Source organism: Molothrus aeneus, chromosome 10, assembly GCF_037042795.1.
Source record: "Molothrus aeneus isolate 106 chromosome 10, BPBGC_Maene_1.0, whole genome shotgun sequence".
In the NCBI taxonomy this organism is placed as follows: Eukaryota; Metazoa; Chordata; class Aves; order Passeriformes; family Icteridae; genus Molothrus; species Molothrus aeneus.
The window spans coordinates 24,327,233-24,353,300 of NC_089655.1; the positions used below are offsets into that span (position 1 = coordinate 24,327,233).

Below are 26,068 nucleotides of genomic sequence, written 5' to 3' on the forward strand. Positions count from 1 at the left end.
AATAAATACATTGCAAACAGCCATGAATTTAAACTGGGAACCAGGCCTGGTCCTTGAGGTGCCTTTGAGGAAGGATCTGCTCAAATACTGAGGCCACAGAATTGTTTCCACTTGATGCTGGAGGTTCTGGAAGGGCTCTGTAGAATAATGAGACTTTCCAGACTCTGGGTGTAGAAATTAATCTGCTTGGAGATTCCAAACCAGATCCAACTTAACCAGGAATTTTCCTGCTGCTGCAGGGAACAAAGGGAGAATTCCAGAAGCCAACAGAAGCCCAAATGTGGGTGGAAGATGCTGCTCCAGAAATTCCCCAGGAGCATTTTCAGTGGGAATAAACCCAAGGGAAGGTCATGAAGTGACACCTCAGTGTTTTGGTTTTTTTTGGAAGGGATCAGACAAAGAGGGAAAAGACAAGCAGCCCAGGAAAGGCTGCACAAGAGCATGATGCTTAAAGCAGAGGGAATTACATAAATTACATAAAATGCAAAAAATTACATTGCCTTTCCTGCAATCTGTCATCAACAACCCAAGTCATTCCAAGCAGAAACTGGACTGAAAGCAGGTTCTCAAGGGTTCCCATTGTTCACCAGAGCAAGGCTTGTGCTGGAACTGCATTTCTGAGCCTCAGCCAAAGCCCAGGAGGAACTCCTGCCACTGGGAGGAGGTGTAGGGGTGTGTGAACAGTGAAACCCATCTTCTCCTAGGAAGAAGCCCTCATGCTATCCAATATTCCTCATTTTTCCCCCTAAATCATGACTATTACATATGGGAAGAATGTTTATATTAACAAATTGCAGAAAGCTTTTTAACCCACCTGAAACCAAGCGGGGAGGGAAAGGGTGGAAAATTAAACCACACTTAGTGTGAAATGCTACCACATTGCAGAACTGTAAAACCCTACAAACCCCACCCTCCAAATAGTCTGAACAATTCCCCACCTTTCAAATATTCTGAGTTTACATAAACTTAGTTGATATAAAGTACAATTTAAAGTAAAGGAAGATTATCACAAGAGTAAAAGGACACAGCGTTGCTGCCTGGTTTTGCCCCAGCTCCATCATTTGCCGTTTCACTCACCCAGCCTTGGTACTGTGGATCTCCTTCTCCTTCCCTTTGCCCTTGTCCTTGGCTTTGTCCTTGTCCTTGTCCCTGCCCTTGCGGCGCTCCCGGGACCCGCTGGGGGTTCTCCTGTGGCCGGACCTCTCGCTGCTGCGGCTGTAGGAGCGCTGCCGTGACCTGCAGGGACACACAGACACCAGCTGGAGAAGGATCTTGGCAGAACAAGGCCATGCTGTACTCCTGCTAGAACTGGACAGCCCTGGCCTGCAGGTGACAGAGTTACTTTGAAGGAACACAGGGACCCGGCCCTGGGGCTGCACCTCTCCATGCTGCAGCTGTAGGAGCGCTGCTGTGACCTGCACAACCACACAGACACCAGGTGGGGAAGGGTTCTTGGCAAAACAAGGCCATGCTGTGCTCCTACTAGAACTGGACAGCCCTGGCCTGCAGGTGACAGAGTGAATTTGAAGGAACACAGGGACCCGGCCCTGGGGCCGGATCCCTCGCTGCTGTGGCTGTAGGAGTACTGCCGTGACCTGCAGGGACACACAGACACCAGGTGGAGAAGGATCTTGGCAGAACAAGGACATGCCCTGCTCTTATAGGAATTGGACAGCCCTGGCCTGCAGATTGCAGAGTTACTTTGAAGGAACACAGGGACCTGATGGGGTTCTCCTGTGGCTGCACCTCTCGCTGCTGTATCTGTAGGAGTACTGCCGTGACCTGCAGGGACACACAGACACCAGGTGGAGAAGGATCTTGGCAGAACAAGGACATGCCCTGCTCTTATAGGAATTGGACAGCCCTGGCCTGCAGATTGCAGAGTTACTTTGAAGGAACACAGGGACCTGCTGGGGTTCTCCTGTGGCTGCACCTCTCCATGCTGTGGCTGTAGGAGCGCTGCCATGACCGTGACCTGCAGGGACACACAGACACCAGGTGGGGAAGGGTTCTTGGCAGAACAAGGCCATGCTGTACTCCTGCTAGAACTGGACAGCCCTGGCCTGCAGATTGCAGAGTTACTTTGAAGGAACACACGGACCTGCTGGGGGCTCTCTTACTAACATGCTACAAAAAGGGCTAACTATCTTACTATACAAGGTATTTCAAGGCTAAACTATCCAATTAAGAAATGACACCTAAATTATTTACTTTTAACCCAATAAATGATCACTCAAAGTCTGCAATGCTGACTTTTCTGTCCAATTACAAAACACCACCCAAACCTCTAAAGAAGAAGGAGGACCAGTCTCCACCCTAAAACCTCCATCTTGCTTTATATCTATTACTATATTCTAAAACCCCATACTCAGACTTTCCCACCCTGTGGTATCACACATTTCTATTCAAACTCCACACCCACAATCCCAGTTCTATCATTCCATTTTGGAAGCTTCTCCGTGGCCTCAGGTCAATGCAGTGTTCTCTTGGGGGTCAGTGCCTGGCAGCACAGAAAGTCCAAAATTCTCAGTGTCCAGGAATCCAACACTCCAAGACCATTGAGTCCAACGTAGCCCTAAGACCCCAACTAAACCTGGCACTGAGTGCCACATCCAGTCTGCTTTTAAACACAACCAGGGATGGTGACTGATACCTAAAGAGGCTGCCTGGAACAGAGGCTGGGCAGAGTTAAAGGAATCAAACAGGAATTTATTAAAATGCCTTCAAAGGATACACCTTGGGCAGCACAAGAGCCTGACCAAGGCTACACCCAAAACAGACCCAAGATGGACCCCGAGTCACAAGCTCTCACACTTTTATAAGTTTTGGTCCCTTTCCATGCTGGGTTCATTGTCCAATTCCAGCTCCAGGTTGTGCAGTCCCACCCTCCCAGTTTCTCCCCTCCATTCCCTGCTGTTTGCAGTGTTTGTGCTGAAGCTGCAGCGCTGTCCTTGGCTCTGGGGCTGGACAGGGATTGTTCTGTGTGCCTGGGCTGTGAGCAGAGCTGCTGGCACTGTGTGTGGAGCTCAGAGTTAGAATTCAGTGCAGAATCTGGAAAATATAAAGCTAAAACTGAAGGCATCAGGTAGACTGACAGGAAAAAATGACCCCAAAACAAGAGATTCTGATTAAAACAGGTTAAATCTTTTAACAGGATCTATTGGATTATCTAAACAAGCAGAAGAGGAGTCACCAAAACTCTTGTGGGAAGCACCCAAATAGTGAAGGAAGGTTCTCCTTCACTAAAGAAGAGGCTGCTTCTAGGCAGACAAAAAGGATCCCCAAAGTGTAAAATACAAAATTAGCCTAACAAAATACCACCAATTCCTCTGCCTTCCTCCACAGAGACATCTAGGTAACATTCTTCTCCAAAACTCACAGTGAGTGAAGTCAGACATCTGACATCAGCAGGCTCAGTTTGCTACCAAGGGTTTCAGTTCCAGGTTTTGGAAGCTTTTGGCTCCTCAGCCCTGAGCACAAACACTTTAAATGCTTTAAAAGTCTAGAGTGAGAATCTCAGAGATCTTACTGCCCTACTTGACAGTTACAAAATTTCATCATCAGAACAACTCAGCCATTTCTCACCAGCACCGCAACTCAGCCTTGTTATATTTTATTATTTAATTTCAATTATTTAATTATTATTTAATTTCACTTATTAATGTATTTAATAAATACATCTAATAATGTAGCACATGTCACAATTTAATACCTTTCAACTGACAATTTAGCAAAAGAAGTGAAAAAGAAAATGTTGCTCCTGCTCTGAAAACAGATGCAAAATAACTTAAAACACACAATGGATTCATCCATTAACAAAATGGAAAAAAAGATCCAGAAGTATTAGGGCTGGTTCTTTGTGTGTCCAAAATTATTTCATTATTCCTGAATTTCTTGTAGAAGATTTTCCAGGTTTTATTTAATAATTTGGCATGGATCAATGCTACCTGAGTGGACAAGGGATATTTGGGAAAAATCAGGTCAAGTTTTCCTTGGTTCCTCTCACCTGAGCACCCTGGCCTTTGGAATGTGTCCCTCCCAGGGCAGGCATGGAATGAGATGGGCTTTAAGGTCCTTCCCAACCCAAACCATCCCGTGATTCTACAATTCCATGATTCCCATGAAAGTTCTGATGGCACTTCGTGGAAAAGTTCCATCAAGTACTGATGGAAATAGGGAAATTTTTAAAACAGTCTAAAAAGTTTCTTTAGCACCTCTCGGAGTGCAAAACTCCCAAAGCCTTTAAAAGCCAAATCACACAGACAAAACCCCTCCTTTTATGAAACAACAACTGCTTAATAAAACTCAACAATAGACTAAGCAAAAGAAAACCCTCCATCCAGATGAGGCTATAAATTACATTTCTGGAATTTGTCCAGCACATGGGAGTTCAGGTCCCTGTTCCTGCCAGGAGCAGCTCCAGGGGTCAGGGCTGGGTTCCTGTTTCAGCAGCTGGTACCTTCCAACAGCAGCTCTCCCATCCTGGCCACTCTATTAACACTAATAAATAGATCAAATTACCACTGCAGTGCTGGATTCTTAACTGGAGAGCATTTGCTGGCTCAAAATGGATTTTTAGTGCGTCATCATGAATGTAAAAGCGTCCATCCATCCTTACTCCTCAGGCAGAGAAGGTTTTGACTTGAAAGAACATTCTTGATATTAAATCTAATTTTTGTTTGGCACAGAGACACTGTTTTTACAAATATCATGATGAGGCAGCACAGATTTACAGAGCACTGCCCTAAATCCAGTATTCCCAGGTAACCGTGGCTTCTCAGAACTGCAGGTAAGTCCAAAACAGAAAATCAACCCCAAACAACAAAACAAAGCCCTGTAGCAACACAAATCACCTTTAATTGATGCAGGGCCTCTCCTCATTTAATGGCACAGTCCTCTCCCCAGGAATAACAGGAATCTAAAATATTTATTGCTAAAGAATTCCAGTTTCTCAGCTCAAATCTGAACTGGAGTTCAGCTCTACCTTTTGCAGGTGCAAATAACAAGTTCAGCCCAGGCAGGCTGGATGCTCAATTCCTGGATTCCTGCTCATTCCCATGTCTGTGCAGAACTGGTGACATTTATACACAGGAAACAGCTTTTAAAAATTGAAAGAGTTATTGCACCAAATTTCCCCTTCCCTGGCAGTGTCCAAGGCAGGGATTGGAGCTCCCTGGGACAGTGGAGGGTGGCCCTGCCATGGCACAGCCTCCCTGTGTCCCATCCCCTCACAGGGATGAATTCCTTCCCCATATCCCATCTAAACCTCCCCTCTACCTGCTTCAGGCCATTCCCACATGTTCCATCACTCCATGGCCTTGGGAAGAGTCTCTCTCTACTGTTCCTTAATTCCTATTAAAGTATCTTGCAAGATCTACAGGACAGGAAACCAAGATAAGACTTCCTGAAATGGAGCTCCCAAAAGTCATCTGTGTCCCCAGCTCAACACCAAACCACAACAAAAGGCCACAGATCTGGCAGAGCAGACAGATTCTCTATTTTATCTGCTGTTGAAAAATAACAAGAATCACAATTAGTCCTATTAAAGCAAGACCCCAAATGTTCAAATTACGGAACTACCAAAGGGGGGGGAAAAAAAAACCCACCAAAAAATGAAGCTGTAGAGGAGATTTGCAGCATGGATCCCCTTCCCCCCCAACAACACCCAGAACACCCACCCACCATGCCAAAGGTTAAGTCATTTAGTCAAGTTCAAAGATCTTCAAAGGGTTCTTAGATCCAGATAAGCCCATATGTTCCCAAAATTCTGTGAAAAGCCATTACTTTCCAATCTGCTTTTCATGTCTAAGTTGCAGAACACACAGATGCTTGGCATCACTCGGGATCCCTAAATTCTCACACCAGATAATCAAGGCTCACCAATAAGTTCCCTATCTCCAGCCCTAAGAAATGGCTTTATTCCATCAGCACTCGGGCCGCTTGTAAAAATTGAAAGTCCCCATAAAAGCCCATTCAGTTACTGCACAATAAGTGTTAATTTGCTAATTTCTTCACAGGTAATCAATTAAAATGTAAAATATTGGATAAAATTAGTTGCACTAAATTTAACAGCTGCTCCATAAGCATAATTAGTTTCACAAGGGCCATATGTATTCTGAGCAGAGACAGAGTTGAAACAAATAAGCGGATTTTAAAACAAGTTTGAGGAAATCTGCATTTAATTAGCAGGTGGGCACTACAACTGCATAATGTTTTTATACATTTATATTTATGAAGTGACAGAAGATCTAAAGGCTTTTTAAAATGGCGTTTATTGTTTGAATGGGAACTGTTTTGCTGCATGCTAAAGTGATTTAAATCCTTATAGCCCCGCTTTGAAAAAATCATAAATGGTGAAAGAAAACATGTGGAAAACTGTAAAACTAGAAAGAATTTGCGACAAAAAGCAGAGCCACATACCATAACCAAAAGGAAACTACACTTAATTAAATGTACACTACATCTGGAATATCAGCCTAATAAAACGTGCAACTATTAATTCTCATTGTTCTAAAGGAAATGAGGTCAGTGGCGTTTAGTATTTCCCCAATTATATTGCACTAAAGCAATGAACTCTATCTTAGAGGTCCAATCTAATCTCTTCAAAAGGTTACAACTGCAAAAGAGAGACTTTTTTAAATGGAAGGAGGAATTGGAGCCCAAAACCAAGACAAGGTTTGTTTTCCTCTCTTTGAGCTCTTCCAGGAAAGATCAGTTTTTGCAAAAATAATCTGTTTTCTTGGCAAACAGCACCCCCCACTCCAAAGAAGGGTGCTGAGATGTCAACTTCTCCCCTGGAATTCTTCTCAGCATCTCTCACCTGACACAAGCCTTATTAGATGAGTTTTAGCTCAATGGCCACAAACAAAAGCCAACAAATTCACGTCTCTTTAATACTTCAGCCATAAATCCAAGGGCTGAACAATGGAACAACTGCGCTGCATCAAGGCTGGCTGCTCAGACTGCTAATAAAGCCAGAGTGCAAACACACAAGTCATTGCAGCAAAATGCCATGTTCTCCTTCAAAGCATATTAAGAGAAAGTCCCTTGTTTAACTCAACTTCACCACCAGGAAAAAAAAAAATCATGGTACAAGTTGCTGGAAAGGTAAAATAATTTCAGGTATCAATTGCAGTCCTTCAGACTGCAGAAATTATTAAAGATGTATATATAATACAAATGTAGCTGCCTCTATAAACATTGCAGGTCATTATTAGCTTGCAATTTTAAAGTGCATGGCTTTGAGGAGGTTAAATATAGATAATATGTATGATAATAGTAATTTTTAAAAATTGACTGATCAGTATAAGGTGAGTGATAACAAAAGCAGGCAGCAGCAGAGTCAGAGTTTCAACCTGAAATGAGACTGATGCTAAGAGGGAAAAGTTGTTCCAAACCAGCAGTCTGGAGAGTTGGAAAGTGACAAAACATATTTCAGAATAAGGGAATATTTAAGATTTTAAAAGGTATCATCCCACAGTGCCAGAGAATAGCAGGATGAAATAAAAACAAGAACTGGGACAACCATGAGCTTTTTTGGAGATGATGTAAAATGTTTTTCCTCCAGGATTGCATCATTTAAACTTTCATTCAGCCCATTTCTTCCTGCTTGCCTTTTCCTCAGCCTAAGCAGTGACAGTTCTGGGGTTTGGCTGGGAGAGGAAGGAATTTCCTTGCTGGTATTTTTGTGTGGCAAATTATGCCAAATGCAGAGCTGGGGAAATGCATTCACCAAACACCAGCACCAACTCAGCCCAGCAACTCTGCACTTCTAAATCATGGTAACGACATGATCCAACATGGTAGAGGTAAAATTCCCACAAGTGTCATTTTGAAAAACATGGCAAGGCAGCGTGGAGAGGACAGGGATGCAGATGGACAGAAGAACCCAGGGATGGGGCACTGCTGGAATTCTACAGCAGCTGGTTTGGCACACCTCGAGTTCTCCAGACTCCTGGAGAACCTCCTGCTCTGGATGCCAAGGGGGATGAAGGTGCCTCCTCTGCCACAAAGCCTTGGTTATCCTAAGGAGTCCTTGGGAAGGACATCCAGCATGTCCTGGACATCAGAGAGGTGCTGGAAAACCCACAGGAGATCAGCTGGGAGGAGGAGAACAACCCCAAACACATGGAGCTCCCTAAATGAGCCTTGGGGCCACAGTGCTGTGCCCAGAACACCCATCCCTGGCATCCAGGGACACCTCCCTGCGCATCCCCTGGGATTCAGGGACACCTCCCTGCACATCCATCCCTGGGGGATCCAGGGACACCTCCCTGCACATCCATCCCTGGGGGATCCAGGGACACCTCCCTGCACACCCATCCCTGGGATCCAGGGACACATCCCTGCACATCCATCCCTGGGATCCAGGGACACCTCCCTGCACACCCATCCCTGGGGGATCCAGGGACACCTCCCTGCACATCCATCCCTGGGGGATCCAGGGACACCTCCCTGCACACCCATCCCTGGGGGATCCAGGGACACCTCCCTGCACCTCCCTGCACATCCATCCCTGGCATCCAGGGTCACCTCCCTGCACATCCATCCCTGGGATTCAGGGACACCTCCCTGCACCTCCCTGCACATCCATCCCTGGGGGATCCAGGGACACCTCCCTGCGCATCCCCTGGGATCCAGGGACACCTCCCTGCACACCCATCCCTGGGATCCAGGGACACCTCCCTGCACACCCATCCCTGGGGGATCCAGGGACACCTCCCTGCACACCCATCCCTGGCATCCAGGGACACCTCCCTGCACATCCATCCCTGGCATCCAGGGACACCTCCCTGCACACCCATCCCTGGGGGATCCAGGGACACCTCCCTGCACACCCATCCCTGGGGGATCCAGGGACACCTCCCTGTGCATCCCCTGGGATCCAGGGACACCTCCCTGCACACCCATCCCTGGGATCCAGGGACACCTCCCTGCACACCCATCCCTGGGGGATCCAGGGACACCTCCCTGCACACCCATCCCTGGCATCCAGGGACACCTCCCTGCACATCCATCCCTGGCATCCAGGGACACCTCCCTGCACATCCATCCCTGGGGGATCCAGGGACACCTCCCTGCACACCCATCCCTGGGGGATCCAGGGACACCTCCCTGCACATCCCTGCACATCCATCCCTGGCATCCAGGGACACCTCCCTGCACACCCATCCCTGGGATTCAGGGACAGCTCCCTGCACATCCATCCCTGGGGGATCCAGGGACACCTCCCTGCACACCCATCCCTGGCATCCAGGGACACCTCCCTGCACATCCACCCCTGGGATCCAGGGACACCTCCCTGCACACCCATCCCTGGGGGATCCAGGGACACCTCCCTGCACACCCATCCCTGGGGGATCCAGGGACACCTCCCTGCACACCCATCCCTGGGATTCAGGGACAGCTCCCTGCACACCCATCCCTGGCATCCAGGGACACCTTCCTGCACACCCATCCCTGGGATCCAGGGACACCTCCCTGCACACCCATCCCTGGGATCCAGGGACACCTCCCTGCACACCCATCCCTGGGATCCAGGGACACCTCCCTGCACACCCATCCCTGGCATCCAGGGACACCTCCCTGCCTGCAACCCATGGATGGAAGGGAGATACACCATTTATTTCTCTTGTCAATCTGCTTAAAGACTCCTTCCTAAAATTCAACTTCAAATTAAGATTATCAGATAACAACCCACCTGGTTTTCCCTGACATCAATTTCCCTCACCTCTTCTCAGAGTGTGTCCCAAAGCAGGACTTTTTTCTAAGCCTATATTCCTGTAGCCATGTCATGACTGAGCAGAAAAATCTGGAATCTAATTCTAATAATCTTTAGGGAATAAAAAAAATAAAGAAACCAAAGTTAATACAGAAAGTGGCACATTGTCCTATTAAACAAACAGCCAAAAGTCTCTCCCATTCCTTGTCCTTTCTCATTCAAAGCAGTCTTGGAATTCAAGGGCAAAAACCCCACATACACCTTAAAAAAACCAAAAGGGTGCAATACCCAGCTGCAGGTACATTAGATAAAAGCCTCCATATGAAACCAAAGTTAATGTTGATAAGGGAAGTAAACATTACTCCAATCATCTGGAAACAAAACACAAAAAAAGCTCCTTTGAGTTGAGAACACCCAACCTGTCTTCTGGACATACAAAAAGTTTAAAGCACGAGGTGAGGCAAAACACAACAGTTCCTTATTTGCCACACAAAGACACCAGCAAGGAAATTCCTTCCTCTCCCAAGCAAATCCCAGAACTGCCCCTGCTTAGGCTGAGGAAAAGCAACCAGGAAAAAATGAGCTGAATGAAAACTTAAATGCTGCAATCTTGGAGGAAAGACATTTTATATTTTCTCCAAAAAAAAAAGGGAAAAACTTGAATTCCACAGGAACAAACGAGCCCCACATTCTATTAGCAAGCAGATCCATCAGCCCCTGTAATTAATTCTTACAAGCACGTGGAGTTACTCCCTTCTCCAAGCAGCTGGAATCCATTTGACAAAACAAAGGTGCAGCTTTCCTGCAGGACTGTGGACAAACAGCCCAGATTATCCCTCCCTGCCTGTGCAGGCATTGGTGCCTCTGCATCTGCCCTGGATGGATCCCAGAGCATGGAAAAGGCTCCAATTCATTCTCCAGATGGAATCACCAGCCAGGCAATTATTTGTTGTAAATTTGACAACACCTCTGATATTATGGTAAAATGTTAAGGGACAGACAGGAGAGATTTTCAGGTTGAGATTTTCCACTTCCCCTGTGCCTCAGATTAATTACAGGTAAACACTGCTCCTCTGTCTGACTGGGACAAGCCCAATAGTTCAGGTTTTGGGATCATAAAACCTCCAAGACTGAGGCCTCAGTGATGGGCTGAGCTTAAGGACTCTGTAATATTTGTGTGTCCTTACATCCCCAAATTGATATTAGACAGCTGAAGGGAATGACCTAAACAGATATTTGAAATCAGCTTACACACCAGGACACCACCTGCTCTCAGAAGCTGCAAAAAAACCCCCAAAAAATCCCAATTTAGGTCATGCAGCACCAGCACTGGCAACTGAGATCTCAAAGTGCCACCAGCACAGAGCCAAAATTGAAACAACAGGGGAAAAAAATCTGAATATTCTTCATTCTTCAACACTGCAACACCATTTAAAAGGCAAAGAAAAAATCTGCCCAAAGACAGGATTAAGGCATTTCCTAGAAATAAATACCTAATTTGGAAGACAGAATATTGAGACTGACTGGATTCATAATAACCACAAGCAACACAAATAATAACAGCTGGATGAAAAGCTGTGTCTCTGCCTTTTCCTGAGTAAAATAAATGAACCCATTCTCTGTGCTCACAGCTTTTAAAAAAGGCAATTTTTTTCTTTAATTCAGTGATAACCAGACAGGTTGAGGTTTAAATTTTATGAGATGTAAAAAAATTTAAGGTATTCCACCTGTACTTTTTACCACCACATGTTTATGAAGAACACAGAAAGGTTTTTAGAATCCCTCCTTTTCCCAAAATAAAAACAAAAGAAACTTAACATTTTTAATGAAAATTGCTATAACTGGACTCCAAAAAATTAAGTCATGAGAAGGTTTTAGAAAAACAAAAATACTTCACACCATGCACTCAAAATCCTGGGGAGGGACAACATAACAGCATAAAGAGTTTGGGTATTTTGTGTCTATTTTCCAGTGCACACTCCATAAACACAGGGGTAATTCCCTGATTTCCATGCAAGTTGGATGCATCTCCCTTTGAATATTTTGCATGTAACAAACACAGAGCAGGCAGAGGAAGGCAGGGGCTGTTTCCAATATTCCCCTGGATGAAACCTGAACAGCTCCACTCCTGCAGACTGCTGAAGAGCACGGAGCTGCCACCTTTGTCAGCCCCAAAATCTCCTTTTCTGGGAGTTACCAACTCTAACCCTGTCCTGTCCCTCCCAAAGCCCGATTCTTATGGCTAATTAAAAACTCCAGGGAAGAAAACTCTCAATATTTCATTTACTAGTCTAAAAATTAGTGTCTTCCTCATGGAATGTGTAATAGTTACATAAAATATTGTCAAATAAATCACACCAGAAAGAAAGAAACAACAAAATCTAGATTGTTTAAAAAAAAACCCATAAAGCAAGAAGTACTTAATAATTGTATTTCAAAATGTGTTCTGACTGTTCTGATCAGCTGATGATGCTGAGCACAAACTGGTTGGTGTCAGTGCTAATTTAAGTGGGGAATAAAGGTGAATTATGATGTGATTTCTTCATAGCTAGGTTTTGTTAAAAAAAGGGTCTCATGGAACTTTCTTCCAAGCTCTGCTTTTTGTTTAAAACACAAAAGAAACTCACAAAGCCACAGCTCACCCAGCAAAGAGTGACAGGTTCCTGACTCTGCAGCAGCTCTTATGGACCACGCTCACCTGCATTTCCAGACCTCAAGGCAAGAATTAAAATGAAAAATGAATTATTTCCATCACTGAGAGTATTACTCAAACCAGGCAGCTGAAGAATTCCAAAAATAAATTCCAAAAATAAATTCCAAAAATAAATTCCAAAAATAAATTCCAAAAACAAACCAGTACTTGTTGTGTCACTCAAAACCTTCCACAATTCTGTCCCCACAGCTCTGGGAAGATTCACACCACCAAGGTGTTCATTAACACCATTAACAGCATCCTGGGGTGTTGGAGAGGAGGGAACAGGAATGGAATGGGATTTTAGAACTGAAGTGTGTAACTTTTATTGTGTTACCAATGTACTAACCAAGGGAAACGTGTCTGACACCCCTCTGGGACTCACTGGGTGTCCCCAGCTGTTACTGCTGTGTATTTTGGGGTTTTTTTACTGATGTATTTTTCATGTTTCTCCAGCTTTTTCCCCCCTTGCTGCTGACCAAGCTCCAAATCTCGGGCATTTCTGTTCTGGACACTCCTGGATGCTGCAGAGGGCAAAGAGCTGCATCCCACCCAGCCCTTCCCGTCCCCATCACCTGAGGGTCACGGGGGTGCCACCACGCCCTGGGTGAGCTGGAACCACCCCAACAATCCTTCAAGCCCAGAGCTGGGGCAGCACAGACCCCATGGCTTTGCTGCCCAACCTCCAGCTCCACTCACCAGGAGTGATGCTCTGAGCAAGGCCAAAGCTTCAGTGGATTGTTCAGAGAATTCCACCTTTTCATGTGGCTGAAGTGAGGGAACACCCCAGAATTCAGGTATTTTAGAGCCACTAGAATGCTCCAGCTCTGGCTTTTTCCTGCTGCCTCACCCACAACATCCATTTTTCCAACATTCCTTTCAGGGGAATGAGGAACACCCCATTCTCCCACCATCAGCCTCTGAGGAAGCGGGCACCATTTTCACTGAAATTCTAATTTAATTTCCCATTTTCCATATTATATGGGTGTAATTGAAGCTGTAGTTTCACTCTAAAATGCATTTCCTAGTTCTGATAATCTACTGAGCAATTTCCATGACCACATATTTGATGGGACTCCATAAAATAAAATGCCTAATGAATAAGAAAGGCTATTTGTATTTTACATCATTTTTCTGTATTGAATATTTGCTTACAGAGTAATCAAAATATTACCCTTAGAGAAGTCTCACAATTAAACCAGTTTTTTAAAAATTGAAACAATTCTGCAGTTTTCCTTAAGGATTTGTTTTTATTTTCATTTACACTGCCACAATTCACTTGCTTTAATCCTTTATCTGTGATTTGAACCAGTATCTCATGACTAAATGACATTTTGTTTGTTTTCTAATTCATAACTCTTTTAATCAACCTTACACTTGAACCACAATAGTTGTTTGGGTCCTGCATTAATATTAAATTCCCCAAAGCCCATTTTTTGTGGCCCGAATGGCACTGCTGACCTTTCCTTTCTCAGGCTGCAGTTTGTGCCAGTGCCCCCCTGAGCTGCACGAGTGGCTCCTGTAGCTCACAGCGCCCTGCAGATGGTTGTGATTACACCCAGCACCTCCCCAGGCACTCTCCTCACGGGATCTCACGTTCAGCCCCACAGAGCTGGGCAGATCAAACCCCTCCAGACTGATTCCAGCCTCTCCAAACAGGAGGGGTTTTCAAGTCACAACACTTCCAATGGAATCACTGCTGCCTGCACTGACCCAACACACATCTGGGATTATTCCTGCTGCTGGGAGATGTCCTTGGGGATCAGAGCTGTCAGCAGCTGGGGAATGGATGCCCCAGAGCCCCAAACCCTGGGGAACAGCAGGGTTTGCCTGCTCCTGGCTGCCCCTCCCAGGGCTCAGTCCTGGTTCCTCGGATTCCCAGCGCTGTCCCAGGGCACAAACTTCCACCAGGAGCTGCTGCTGGTGAAACGCTGGGAGCTGGATCAGGGAACAAATGACTGAAGAAAGGTGCTGCAGCTGAACATATGGCACAGCACTGAAGGGGCTCTGGGAGGAAGGTTTGGATTCCTGGGAAGCTGATGTGCCGTGAGAAGGGCCGGCGATGAAAGCACACCCGGCCCCACAGAAATCCAAACACAGCCACAGACACAATTATTTTACTAATTGCTAATGAATACAGTCAAGTGGCTTCAAAAAGCCAAACTTTGCTTGGACTACTTCAGGTTTTGACCTCTGCGGGAGCAAATGCATTTCAAACTGGAGCCCACCAAAACTGATTAACGGCGGCAGCCAAGGCCAGTGCGGAGCAGGAGCTTTTTTCCATCTATCACATGGCCCCAAGGATAGTTAAATGAACCTTAAAATGGCTACAAACAGCTCAATGACTACACAGAGTCCTGCCAATTAGAAATAATTAGGCAGTCATTTTGGTGGTAAGTCTTTTTAAGTGCATACATAATGATGCAATGATGCTTATTAGCGAGCTCATAGGAGCCCTGCTCAAACAGCCTGGAATAATTATGCAACTATCACAAAGCCTTGCACATCTCTGTACTTCACCTTAATGCATTTAAAAATCCACTTCATTACCTCCAGTAATTAATCCTCCATTAATTGCAGGAAAAGCCCAGTTTACCGTGCTTCGTTTCTAATTATCTTATAAATAGTTATGGTTCTAATTAATGTGTTCATTAAGCTGAATATCTTTCTCAAAGCCATGCTCAGAGCAAAGGTTCTGCTTTTGAGAGAAAAAGCCTAACTAGCCATAAGGTGAGGCCATTTTGGTTGTATTTGCTTTTATTTTAGTATATTCAACCTCCTAATTGGCATTTAAAATCTAATTTGGAAGAACTTCAAGAAGACTATATAGGAGAAAAATAGGAAAAGGCTTTGCTTTTTTTTTTTCACACATTCTCCAACCAAGAAGCTCAGAGCTTTAACAGGAAAACTTTTAGCATCTCTTTTTGATATAGACTGGAAACAGATTTCCAGTGCTGTGCCACAGATTAATTTAAATTCTATCACAATTCAATTTATCTCTGCATGTTTCCATAGAGGAGAACCAAAAACCATGGAAGAAAAATAGATACCTAAGAGTTTATACAGAATTACAAATAATAAACCCATACTGCTGGCCTTGCCTTCATTTCTAGGATCTAAATCCACGGCACAGAATTACAACCAGAATTTACATCAGTTTTTTGAGCTGAGCATGACCTGACCCTTTAAATTCATTGACAGGTTACCTTCCTAAGAGATATGGATATGATCCAATAAAAAACACAACTGGAGAATATCTTACAACAATGCCTATGGATAAGGAAATCCCCCATTGAAACATTTCCCAGGATTTTGGGGCTTTGCATGTAAGAATTTTGCAGAAAATTTTGACTCAAAATAAAATTCTACAAGAGTACAATCAAAATATTTTAGTTACAGTTACAATTATGGTATAGATACTAAATTCCCATCTCTTTCTAGATTTCAGTTTTTTAAATATACATTATATATCTGATACCCCTGTCTTCAGTTACACTATGCAAAAACAAATCCGAGTTTTCCCATCTTTTTATTACCCTCACCACACATTTTACATTAAATATTTTGTTCAGAAAATTGCTCACACTCTAGTTTAACAGCAAAAGGACAAAAGCTCTGCACATGCCTGCAATTATCCCATTTCTTTTGGGAACCTTTTCTCCCTAGAACACCCCAGCTTGGGATAACCTGGAATCACTGAAGTCAGGTGCAGCTTTGCCATGGCTCTGCCAGGGCTGGGGTTTGATGCCAATAAAGCTGCACCAGGAGCAGATGAATCACCAGCTCTACAGCTCGCTCTGGAATTTTTGGGAGACTCGTTGTTGGAAACTGGTAAAATGGAAAAGCTCAGGAGCTCAGATGTGGGAGGGGAGGCAGCACAAAGGATGAAAGGACAGCCAGGAGTGGCAGGGTAGCAGAGTTTTCATCAGATTAATCAAGGACTCACTCCCAGAGCACACTTTGGGAATGGCCCAACGTGGATCCCACAGGAAAATGGATTTTTATGGGATAAGGTTTGATACAAAGGTCCCCAAAGGCTGCCTGCAGCAGTGACTGCCCTGCCCACACACAGGCACGTCCTGCTAAGGAGCAATGCCTGCAATCCCACAAAAAACTGACAGCAAAGGATTCCAGGGCATGGATGCTGGTTTATAGACAACCACGGCATGCTTTGGGTTGGGAGGGACCCTAAAGCTCATCCACATCCACGGCAGGGACACCTCCCACTGCCCCAGTGTCCAGCCTGGCCTTGGGCACTGCCAGGGATCCAGGGGCAGCCCCAGCTGCTCTGGGAATCCCATCCCAGCCCCTCCCACCCTCCCAGGGAACAATTCCTTCCCAAAATCCCATCCAGCCCTGCCCTCTGGCAGTGGGAACTCATTTCCCCTTGCTCTATCACTCCACACCAAACATAACCTCTCCATATCCCTTTTTTGGCAGAAATCCACTTTTTTTGTCTTCATCATTTTAACCAGATTCTGCTCCTGCCATGCATTATCAGAATTAGAAAGAGTGAAAGATGGAATAAAGAGTCAATTTTTACTACTAAATTCTACTATTTTGTGTTTCACAGTGGGGAAAATCACTCCTAGAAACAAACCCTGGAAAAGCAACAATTTACAGAGCCAAGAGGGTCTTGGATTACCAGGGCATCCTCAAGACATCTGCTTTTGCAGGGCTGCCTTGAGAAACACGAGCTCTGCAGCACAGAAAAACCAGATTCTATTTCATGGCCTGAGCTCTGGTAGCAGATGAAAAAGAGAATTTAAAAAAAAAAATATGTAGTGGTTTAGAATGTAGACACACTGAAATCAAAAAGGCAGTTCCTCACTAAGGGGAGTTCCTTTTCCAAACAGAAAACTGAAGCACTAGAAATCCCAACACCCTGCAAAGACCCCTTTTTCCAAAGGGAGGAATGAGAGGTTCTGGAGCAATGATGAGCTCTGCTTTAAACATATTTTGTGTACCCAACACCTGGGCTGCACAAAACCCAACTTTCCCTGCAATCAGACCTGAGCCTGAGCTCCAAATGAGCAGCACTTCTGCATTCAGAGCTTTTTAAAGGCTCCTTTTTTTGGTTTTACACCAATGAAAAGCATCAAAGCAGCTGTCACTCGCAGCTCTGTGGCTTTATTGATAACTGGAGGGCCCTTGGCGTTGCCTTGTGAAGTTTAATTTCCCAAAGTGGTCAATTAAGGGTGGGCAATGAGCTCAGCAGTGCCTGCTGCTCCAGGATATCCTCACTGCTCCTGCTCCACCTCTGGGCCTTCCTGGACAGCCACGGACACAAACTGATCTTGAAATACGGACACAATCCTCTTGAAAAACCACTTATTGCAACAAAAGAAAAGGGTATTTTTAGAGGCTGGTGCTGATGCAACCTGGAATGCAACAAGATCCTAAATAAAAACTGCAGGGTTGGATTTACTGGGGGAAAACCAAACAAGAGCTGACATTACCATCAGTAGGATCACACTCAGTAATGTCAATTCCACCCTCCTGCCCCAAGCTTTTATTTGAAGTTTCATGAAAGAAATGCTGCGATATCTTAATTAAATCTATTTGCTAATGGACCAAAGGCTTAAAACTTTCCCAGCAGTAAAAAGAGAGAGGAACATGTAATATTTACACTGATTCCTCACATAATTGCACCTGAGTGGGATAACTTGAGGAGCAAGGACAGGGGGGAAAATAACCTAAGCTGTAGATCAATACTTGAAAGGAATGGTAACTCCAGTGGCCACAACCAGGCAAAAAATTAGGCAATCCTAAGAATTAATGAGAAGAATAAAATTACAGAAGTATGGAATGGCTAGGAATTTCAAAAGCAATGTTCTAATTAAACAGCACTGCTCGATTTCTGCCAGGACTCCTGTCTGCTTCCCTTTGGAAAACTCCTCCTTTGGCCTTTCCAGAGGGTACAGCTGTGTCCCAGCTGTGTGCCCAGCCCTGCTCAGGACAAGGGCCCTGTCCCATCACTCTGAGCCAGTCCTGCCTCTCCCAGCCCCGTGCCACCCTCCCAGCACACACAGGTGGGCAGCCCAGAGAGCTCCCCCTGTCCCCAGCCTGTCCCTTTCCTGAACAGCACCATCAGCTGTGCCAGCGCTCAGGGCCATGGCCAGACCTCTGCTCTCACCTGGGACACCACCAGCTTTAATCCCACAGCTGCAGCACCCTGAAATTCACACCTCAACACCCTAACAATCAATCCAACTCCACACAGCCACAGTGGATCTTTGCCCACCCCTGCAGAAATTCCATTTTTTTTTTTTAACCAATCTCTCCTCTGTATCCTCCTGTTCCTCCATAAACTCTCCATCACAATTTTACTCCTTATTTATCTGCTGTCCACTCAAAACATCCATCCCTTTTAATTTCCTCTCTCCTAAAAAGCTTCATTTTCCTCTTAGGCCAATGCTGTTTGAGGAAATCCCTCCTGAAGTTTTCATAATGAAGCCCCTGCTCTGTAATCCATGAAAAGCTCTCCACCAGCATGTGCTGAGCAGGACAGACAGACACAAAATTACTACAAATTGTGTCTTGATCCACTAGTTCTTATCAGCTCTGAAGTCTGATAGGCCAGGTTTTAATGTAGAAAGATTCCAGCACTTCAATCCCACACTAAGATAATTGCATAGAAAAAAGGAGATTATTTTCCTTATTTTCCTTTTTTCCTCACTGGCAGGTACCAGTAATACAAACACAAAAGCATTCAGTGATGCCATCTTTAAAAAGTCTCACAAACTGTGCACTACCAACCCTTCAATAAAATACATAACAGCAATTTTTTTCAGAAGGGATTAAAAAGGGAAACTCTCAAAGACCCCAAAAAAACCATAATCAGTGGGGTTTTATTATCAGTTATTTAATGACTCTTTTCACACTGCACTTGAGGACTCTGGGTTTAAATAGCACAAATTAGCTGCTAACCACAAAGAACTCTGCCAGGCTGAGCCCAGGTTAATTCCAGTTCACACTGCTGGGATGATGGCAGCTGCTCTTGCATCCCCAAACCCAAAGCTGTGCCAAAGGCAGCCCTGAGCAGCAGCTCCCCTGCCCTGGATGCAATAACCTGCACATGAAATAATCAGACTGGAGGAATGGTAAAGAAACAAGGTGGAAAACCTGATCCAACACCTCCTTCAGCCACGCTGCCAAGGATCAGCTCTCCAGGCAGGATTACTTCGCATATAATCTTTTTTTCTTCTTCAACATGTACAGATGCACTTGCTGGTTTTGTGTCCATTTTGAAGCTGAAGTGCATTAAAGATATTTTAAGGCAGCAGTTTGCAGTTTAACATAATGGGAGAAGCCAAAGCCATTTGGCAGACAATAAAGCAAACTTGCATATTCACAGGCAGCTCCAGGATTGGCTGAAATCAGGGAATAAAGGTCAACATTTTTGGTTAATTCTATTTAAAGCTCCGTGAATTAGAAGATTTGTGCAGCAAGTTCTGCTGCAGAGTATTCTCTATGTGATTAACTGGCAGAACAATCACAGTGGAAACTCTCCCAGTATTCCCAGGGCTCCATCCAGCCCAGAATCCTGCAGGAGCCACAGCAGCAGAATATTCTAATAAGAACTCCCCTAATCTTCACCCAGCAATAATTTCAAGATGATATTATTATTCTCATTTCCTTGAATAATATCCATACTCCAGGGCCATTTTCCTTCTCATATTCAATATGGGGCATGCTCCTATCAAGATTCCTTTCCTCATATCCTGTCACAGTATCAATCACTGCCTGCTGTCCACTCAATCCACTTTTGATTTATCAGCCCCGTCTTCCTGGACTCCATAACTCGACCCAAACCATTTTAGCAAGACAGTGACAAATAACACCCAGGATCACATCAACCTGTTCCACTTAGTAAACTAAGGAACAGGAACTGTGACATCCCTCCATAAGTATTCCCTGCTATTCCCCAGCCTGATGTATATTAATGAGGAGCTGCTATTTGAAATGCTCCTTCCACATCAGCATCTAATATGATCAAATTAGGAAATGGGATGATTTATTAAATTCTGTGGAGCTGAAATATTCCTTCCCAGCTCTGGATGCCTGGCTGCAGAGAGGGAGCTGTTGCTTCCAATTTTTCCACGGGAGGATGTGCCTGCGCTTCGCAGACGAATTATTGGCTTTAAAAAGATTGTGAGGAGGCGAAATGTTATTAAGCAAATGCTCAGTAAAACAAACTAAATCGGTTTTAAAATTCCTAATTTAATGTAAATCTTGGTTGTTTCTGCTGAAATTCAGTTTGTGATCTTATTAAGTCGTATTTGCATTGTACTCCCTCACTGTAGGACAGCTTGGAATTTATAGCATTACTGGGAAGCTCCACTTTTTTGACTTTAAAAATGCATCTAAAATAGGATAATTATAATATGCACAAGTTTTCTTATCTTCTCAAATAAAACACAACCACTACTGGGAAGCTCCACTTTTTTCACCCTATAAAACTGCATCTAAAATAAAACAGCCAACACACACAGGTTTTCTTATCTTCTCAAATAAAACGAAACTATTATTAGAAAGCTCCACTTTTTTTACTCTAAAAATGCATCTAAAATAGGATAACTATAATATGCACAAGTTTTCTTATAGTCTCAAAAAAAGTACAAGCAATACTGGGAAGTCCCACTTTTTTCACCCTAAAAATGCATCTAAAATAAAATAACCACAATATGCACAAGCTTTCTTCTCCAATAAAGTACAAGAAATCAGTTTAGGTTGCAAACAACACCTATTTAAAATATCTTACACATAGCATTACAAAACCCCAACTTTTCAAAGTAAAACTTGATCTATCTCAGTGTTTTGCACTGCTGGAGATCTGTAAATCACCTGCTCAAATAAAACACCTGTGTTAGAGAAGTTATTAGAAAATCCATTACTTTTAACACCACCTTCACTACCTTGAAAAACAAATTAAAAGAGGATTGTGGGGAGAAAAGATGTTACAGGACACAGAATCTGTGCCACCTGCATGATTTATACCAAAAACAATTCCAGGCATTTAAAGAGACCACGTACCAGACCTGAACTTCCAACAGGAAGGTAATGTTCTAGAGGCAGACTTCTAATCAATAAAATAAAACTTACAAATGGCATTTTCTGGGCTCCTAAAGGGGATAATCCTCTGAGGGTGCAGAAGGAGGTACAAACCAGGGCTGATCTCCCCTCTCCAGGTGGGCAGCAGCTTTTCCTCCCTCCCTGGCACTGCAGAAGCTGGAGATCCCCAGGATATTCCCCTGGATAACCCATTCCTCACCACAGGAACACAAGGGCTGCCTGAGCTCCTCTGGAGCCTTTCATTAATTATTTTGTATTATTTACAAATGGTTCCTTCAGGGTTTATCTTGAAAAGCCATAGGAAAATAAGCTGTGCCACCCTGGACAAATAAAAATTCGGAATTGCAGCTGGAATTCATGAGAATTCCATGCCAGCACTATAAACACATTCTCCAGGACATTGTCACACCTGCCCCAGGTGGGGCAGAGATGGGGAACCCTCAACCCTGAACCACCTTTTCCCACCGTTTTGATTTTTAGGTTTATTTTTTCTACACCTCCATCACATTCCCTCTCTTCTCCACAATCTCCTTCCCAGCCGGAGGAATCCTAAACTCCTTGGAAAGCTGGTGAGCCCCTGGCTTGAGTGATTTTGAGACAGAAAAGGGATTATTTGGCGTCACTGACAAGCAGGGCAAGCACAGGCCTGGAGTAGCAGCTTTGTGCTAAACCAAGATTTAACTCTCCAAAATCAGATTAATGCAGAGCTGCTCAGTGCCACACTACAGCAGACTTGGAAAAAATTACAATAAAGGATGGAATGGCTCCTGTTGGGTTTAACTTTAAGCTTTTGGACTCTTGTGGGATCATTTGGGATGTTCTTTAGGAATATTTTCCCTCTGTGGGTGTGAATAGGACCAGCATTTAAAGGAATGTACAGCTCTATCCCTCTAGTGCTGCACTTTCTGTACATGAAATGTTCGATACACCAAATATTTAATACATCAAATAGTTGATGTATCAGATATTTAATGTATCAACTATTTAACACCAAATATTTCCTAGCAGTAGCCAGGTTTTTCAAGTTTTTAGGTGCCTAATTTCCATATATTGTAACCATGATTAAAATCAAATCCCTTGGAAAGATGACCACTAAACCACAGCTAGTGAGAGCTGCAATTTATATTTATTATACATTATTGTATGACCATTAAACCATAGCTAATGAGGTCTGTATTTATTATATATTGTTTTATTATAATAAAAAATATTTTAAATCAGTTTATCACACTTCCTAATGCCGAGTATGTGAAAAATCCTTCCCTTTCCCCTCATTCTTCCAGCATTTCTGTGGGTTCACATTGATTTTCTTGGCAAAAAAAAAGTGGATATTCACAGGAGGAGAATACCTCTCCTTCAGGAGAGGTCATGCAGTTTGGTTTCTAAATTTATTTCTAACTCTAAATAATTAAATTTCTACTACAAAGGCACTGCAGCAATAAAGGGTCCGAGCAACTCTTCCAGTGAACAGCTGGGAACAAGTCATGGCACAGCAGAAAGAAGAGAAAGGGGAATATTCACATCTTCCAACAATATTTCAACATTTAGAGGCAACAGCTCTCCTGGTTTGGACATGGGAACCAAAGGTTTAACAAATTCTTAGTGCAGGCACACAAAATCACCTGGCTGAAGATTTTAAATATGGACCCAAACAACTTTGATCTGCCTCATCCACTCAATAATTAATTTTAAATCAATAGAAAATGCTAATGGAAGCCTGGTAGCCAGGATAAACTTCAGTTAAACCTCTTCATTGAAAAATACACACAAACACAACCTGAGCATCTTTTAATTAAAGAAGAAAAGCAGATTTTTAATACCTTTTGCAACTTCTGGCTAAGATTTAAACATTTAAATTGTGAAATATTTGTTTGTCACAAACCAATGCATGCAAATTTTCACTGCAGACAGCCTTAAATATTAATAAAAGATTGCATAACTAAAGACTCATCCTTTTCCAAGAGGAACACAGGTGAGAAAATCAGTTTATTCTGAACTTCAGGGAGCCAGTGTTATGTGTGGGAATTATGGAACGCAGGAACCCAAGAGGGAAAAAAAAACATGAGACATTTACAGATAATTGTATGACACCAAAAGATCCTATTTATGAGCTTTTTTTGCTTGAATCAAATGCAAAATAAATATCTTATCCTCAAAACTGTTCTGCCAGGGTAACTGAAAGATTTAGTGTGTGGCAAGCACTGCAGAGACCCCAGATGAGGAACGTGAGGGATGTGTGATGGTTTGAGCCATCACCTGCAGTCATTATTCCCATTCATCCCAAGCCCAGTAATTCTGGCAGGATTTTCCAGGGATGTTTTTCCAGTAAAATACCACTGTTGTTTTTTACCTAGGGTGACCCTTACCTCCTGGTCCTGCTCTTGGACCTGGACCTTTGGGATCTGTAGGATTTGCCTCTGCCCCGGGAGCGGCTGCGCTTCCTCCTGGAGCCGTAGGAAGAGCTGCTGCTGGATCTGTGCCTGCGCCTGCAACAGAGCTGGGGTGAGCCTGGTGCTGCCAAAACACCCCAAAAACAGCAAAAAACCCCAAGGATTTCAGAGAAAACAGAGCTGGGGTGAGCCTGGCGCTGCCAAAACACCCCAAAAACAGCAAAAAACCCCAGGGAGTCCTGAGAAAACAGAGCTGGGGTGAGCCTGGCGCTGCCAAAACACCCCAATAACAGCAAAAAACCCCAGGGAGTCCTGAGAAAACAGAGCTGGGGTGAGCCTGGCACTGCCAAAACATCCCAAAAACACCAAAAAAACCCCGAGGAGTCCTGAGAAAACACAGCTGGGGTGAGCCTGGCACTGCCAGAAACACCAAAAAACCCCAAGGATTTCAGAGAAAACAGAGCAGGGGTGAGGCTGGCTCTGCCAAACACCCCAAAAACAGGGACAAACCCCCAAGGATTCCTCAGAAAACACAACACTGCTCCCCAAGCAATTCCTGAAAAACACAGCCAAAGGTGAGGCTGGCATTGCTCCCAAAACCCCCAAAAAAGAGGGATAAACCCCCAAGGACTCCTGAGAAAACACAGCCAGGGCTGAGCATGGCACTGCCCGAAAATCCTAAAGAACAGGGATTCTGATTTTTCACTGATTTCTGGGATTTGGAATCCCAAACCCCCAGAAATCAGTGAAAAAAACACAGCCAAGGGTGAGGCTGGCACTGCTCAAACACCCCAAAAAACCACAGACAAACCCCCCAAGGATTCCTGAGAAAACATGTACAGACTTGGGGGATTCACAAGGTGCTCCAGAAGCCTCAAACCCCACTATTCCCCCATAAGAAATAACTCACACACAGAGGGACACTGTTACTCTAAAGAGTTGATCCTCCAAAATCCACATCCCAGGCAAAAAAAGAAAATTGGGTGGGGACCTTAACTCCTATTAGTAGCAATCACTTAATCAGTGTTAATTTATTTCATTTGAGTTCATTTAAGGGCAGTTCCCTCCTGAGTCCAATCAGGACTCAAAAGGGGCTCTTCCTTTTCCCCTCCCTCCCAGTTCTATCTATTTAAAGAATAAATTCTTCCACACCAAGGAAAAAGGTGAAAGATATTAACCCCAAAATCCAAATCTTAACCCTTCCTCCCCATCTCCCCAATAGTTGATTAACAATTACAATCCTCCCTATTTTTGGCCTTTACATGTGATTAATATTAAAATACAAAATATATATTGTATTATATTGTATTATATTGTATTATATTGTATTATATTATATTATATTATATTATATTATATTATATTATATTATATTATATTATATTATATTATATTATATTATATTATATTATATTATATTATATTATATTATATTATATAGCATTAACTGCATATATACAATATAAACAAGAATGGAATTCAGAATGTGCTCAGTGATGGTCCAGCATGAGGGAGAGGGGCAGCAGGAGCTGGAATGCTGGACAGGATAGAGAGGTTAATGCTGAAGAACAGGGCTGCTCCTGGAAAGGGAAGGTGATGTTCCTGCTGGATGAGGGACAGGAATTCCAGGAACTGCTACCTTTGATTCCTGGGGGTCAGGGATAAACCCACATGGAGCAGGGCCTGACCTGCCAGGAGCATTTGGGCTGCCCCAGGGGCAAAGGCAGGATCCCAAAGGCAGAGCCCTGGATCATTCCTGGATGCAGCTGGAATGCCCTGGGGTCCCTGCAGCCCCAGTTCCTCTGGGCTCCCTGGAGCTGTGCTGGAATAATGGGATCCAAGGTGCCCAGGCACCCTGCCCTGGCCCTGGGGAGGATGGAGAGCCCAGCAGGAGCAGCAGAAAGGGCTGGGAATGAACCCCTGAGGTGCCTCCTCAGCACACCCTGCAGCCACTCCAGAAAGGCCTGGCAGGAGCATTTCCTCCTGGACACCAGCAGAGTTCTCCAGCTCCTCCTCCCAGTGAATTCACCAGCACAAGCCAGACTGAGACAGCCAGGATGGAGCACGGAGCTGCTGCAGGGCTGGAACCCCTCTGGAGCCAGGCTGGGGCACCTGGGGGGGCTCACCTGGAGAGGAGAAGCTCCAGGCAGAGCTCAGAGCCCCTGGCAGGGCCTGAAGGGGCTCCAGGAG

The 26,068-nt window shown here is 44.3% G+C and overlaps 1 protein-coding gene across 2 annotated transcripts in view; it reads right to left on the reverse strand.

Annotated features, from left to right (window-relative positions):
- The window catches only part of RSRC1 (arginine and serine rich coiled-coil 1), a 99,797-nt gene that overhangs the window by 72,175 nt on the left and 1,554 nt on the right, over positions 1-26,068 (reverse strand). For both annotated transcript variants that reach the window (XM_066556545.1, XM_066556546.1), the window contains 2 exons: positions 23,855-23,974; positions 1,078-1,236 (listed from right to left, as the gene is read on the reverse strand). In XM_066556545.1, the coding sequence (XP_066412642.1) occupies positions 1,078-1,236; positions 23,855-23,974 (279 nt within the window). The remainder of the gene's footprint in view (positions 1-1,077; positions 1,237-23,854; positions 23,975-26,068) is intronic.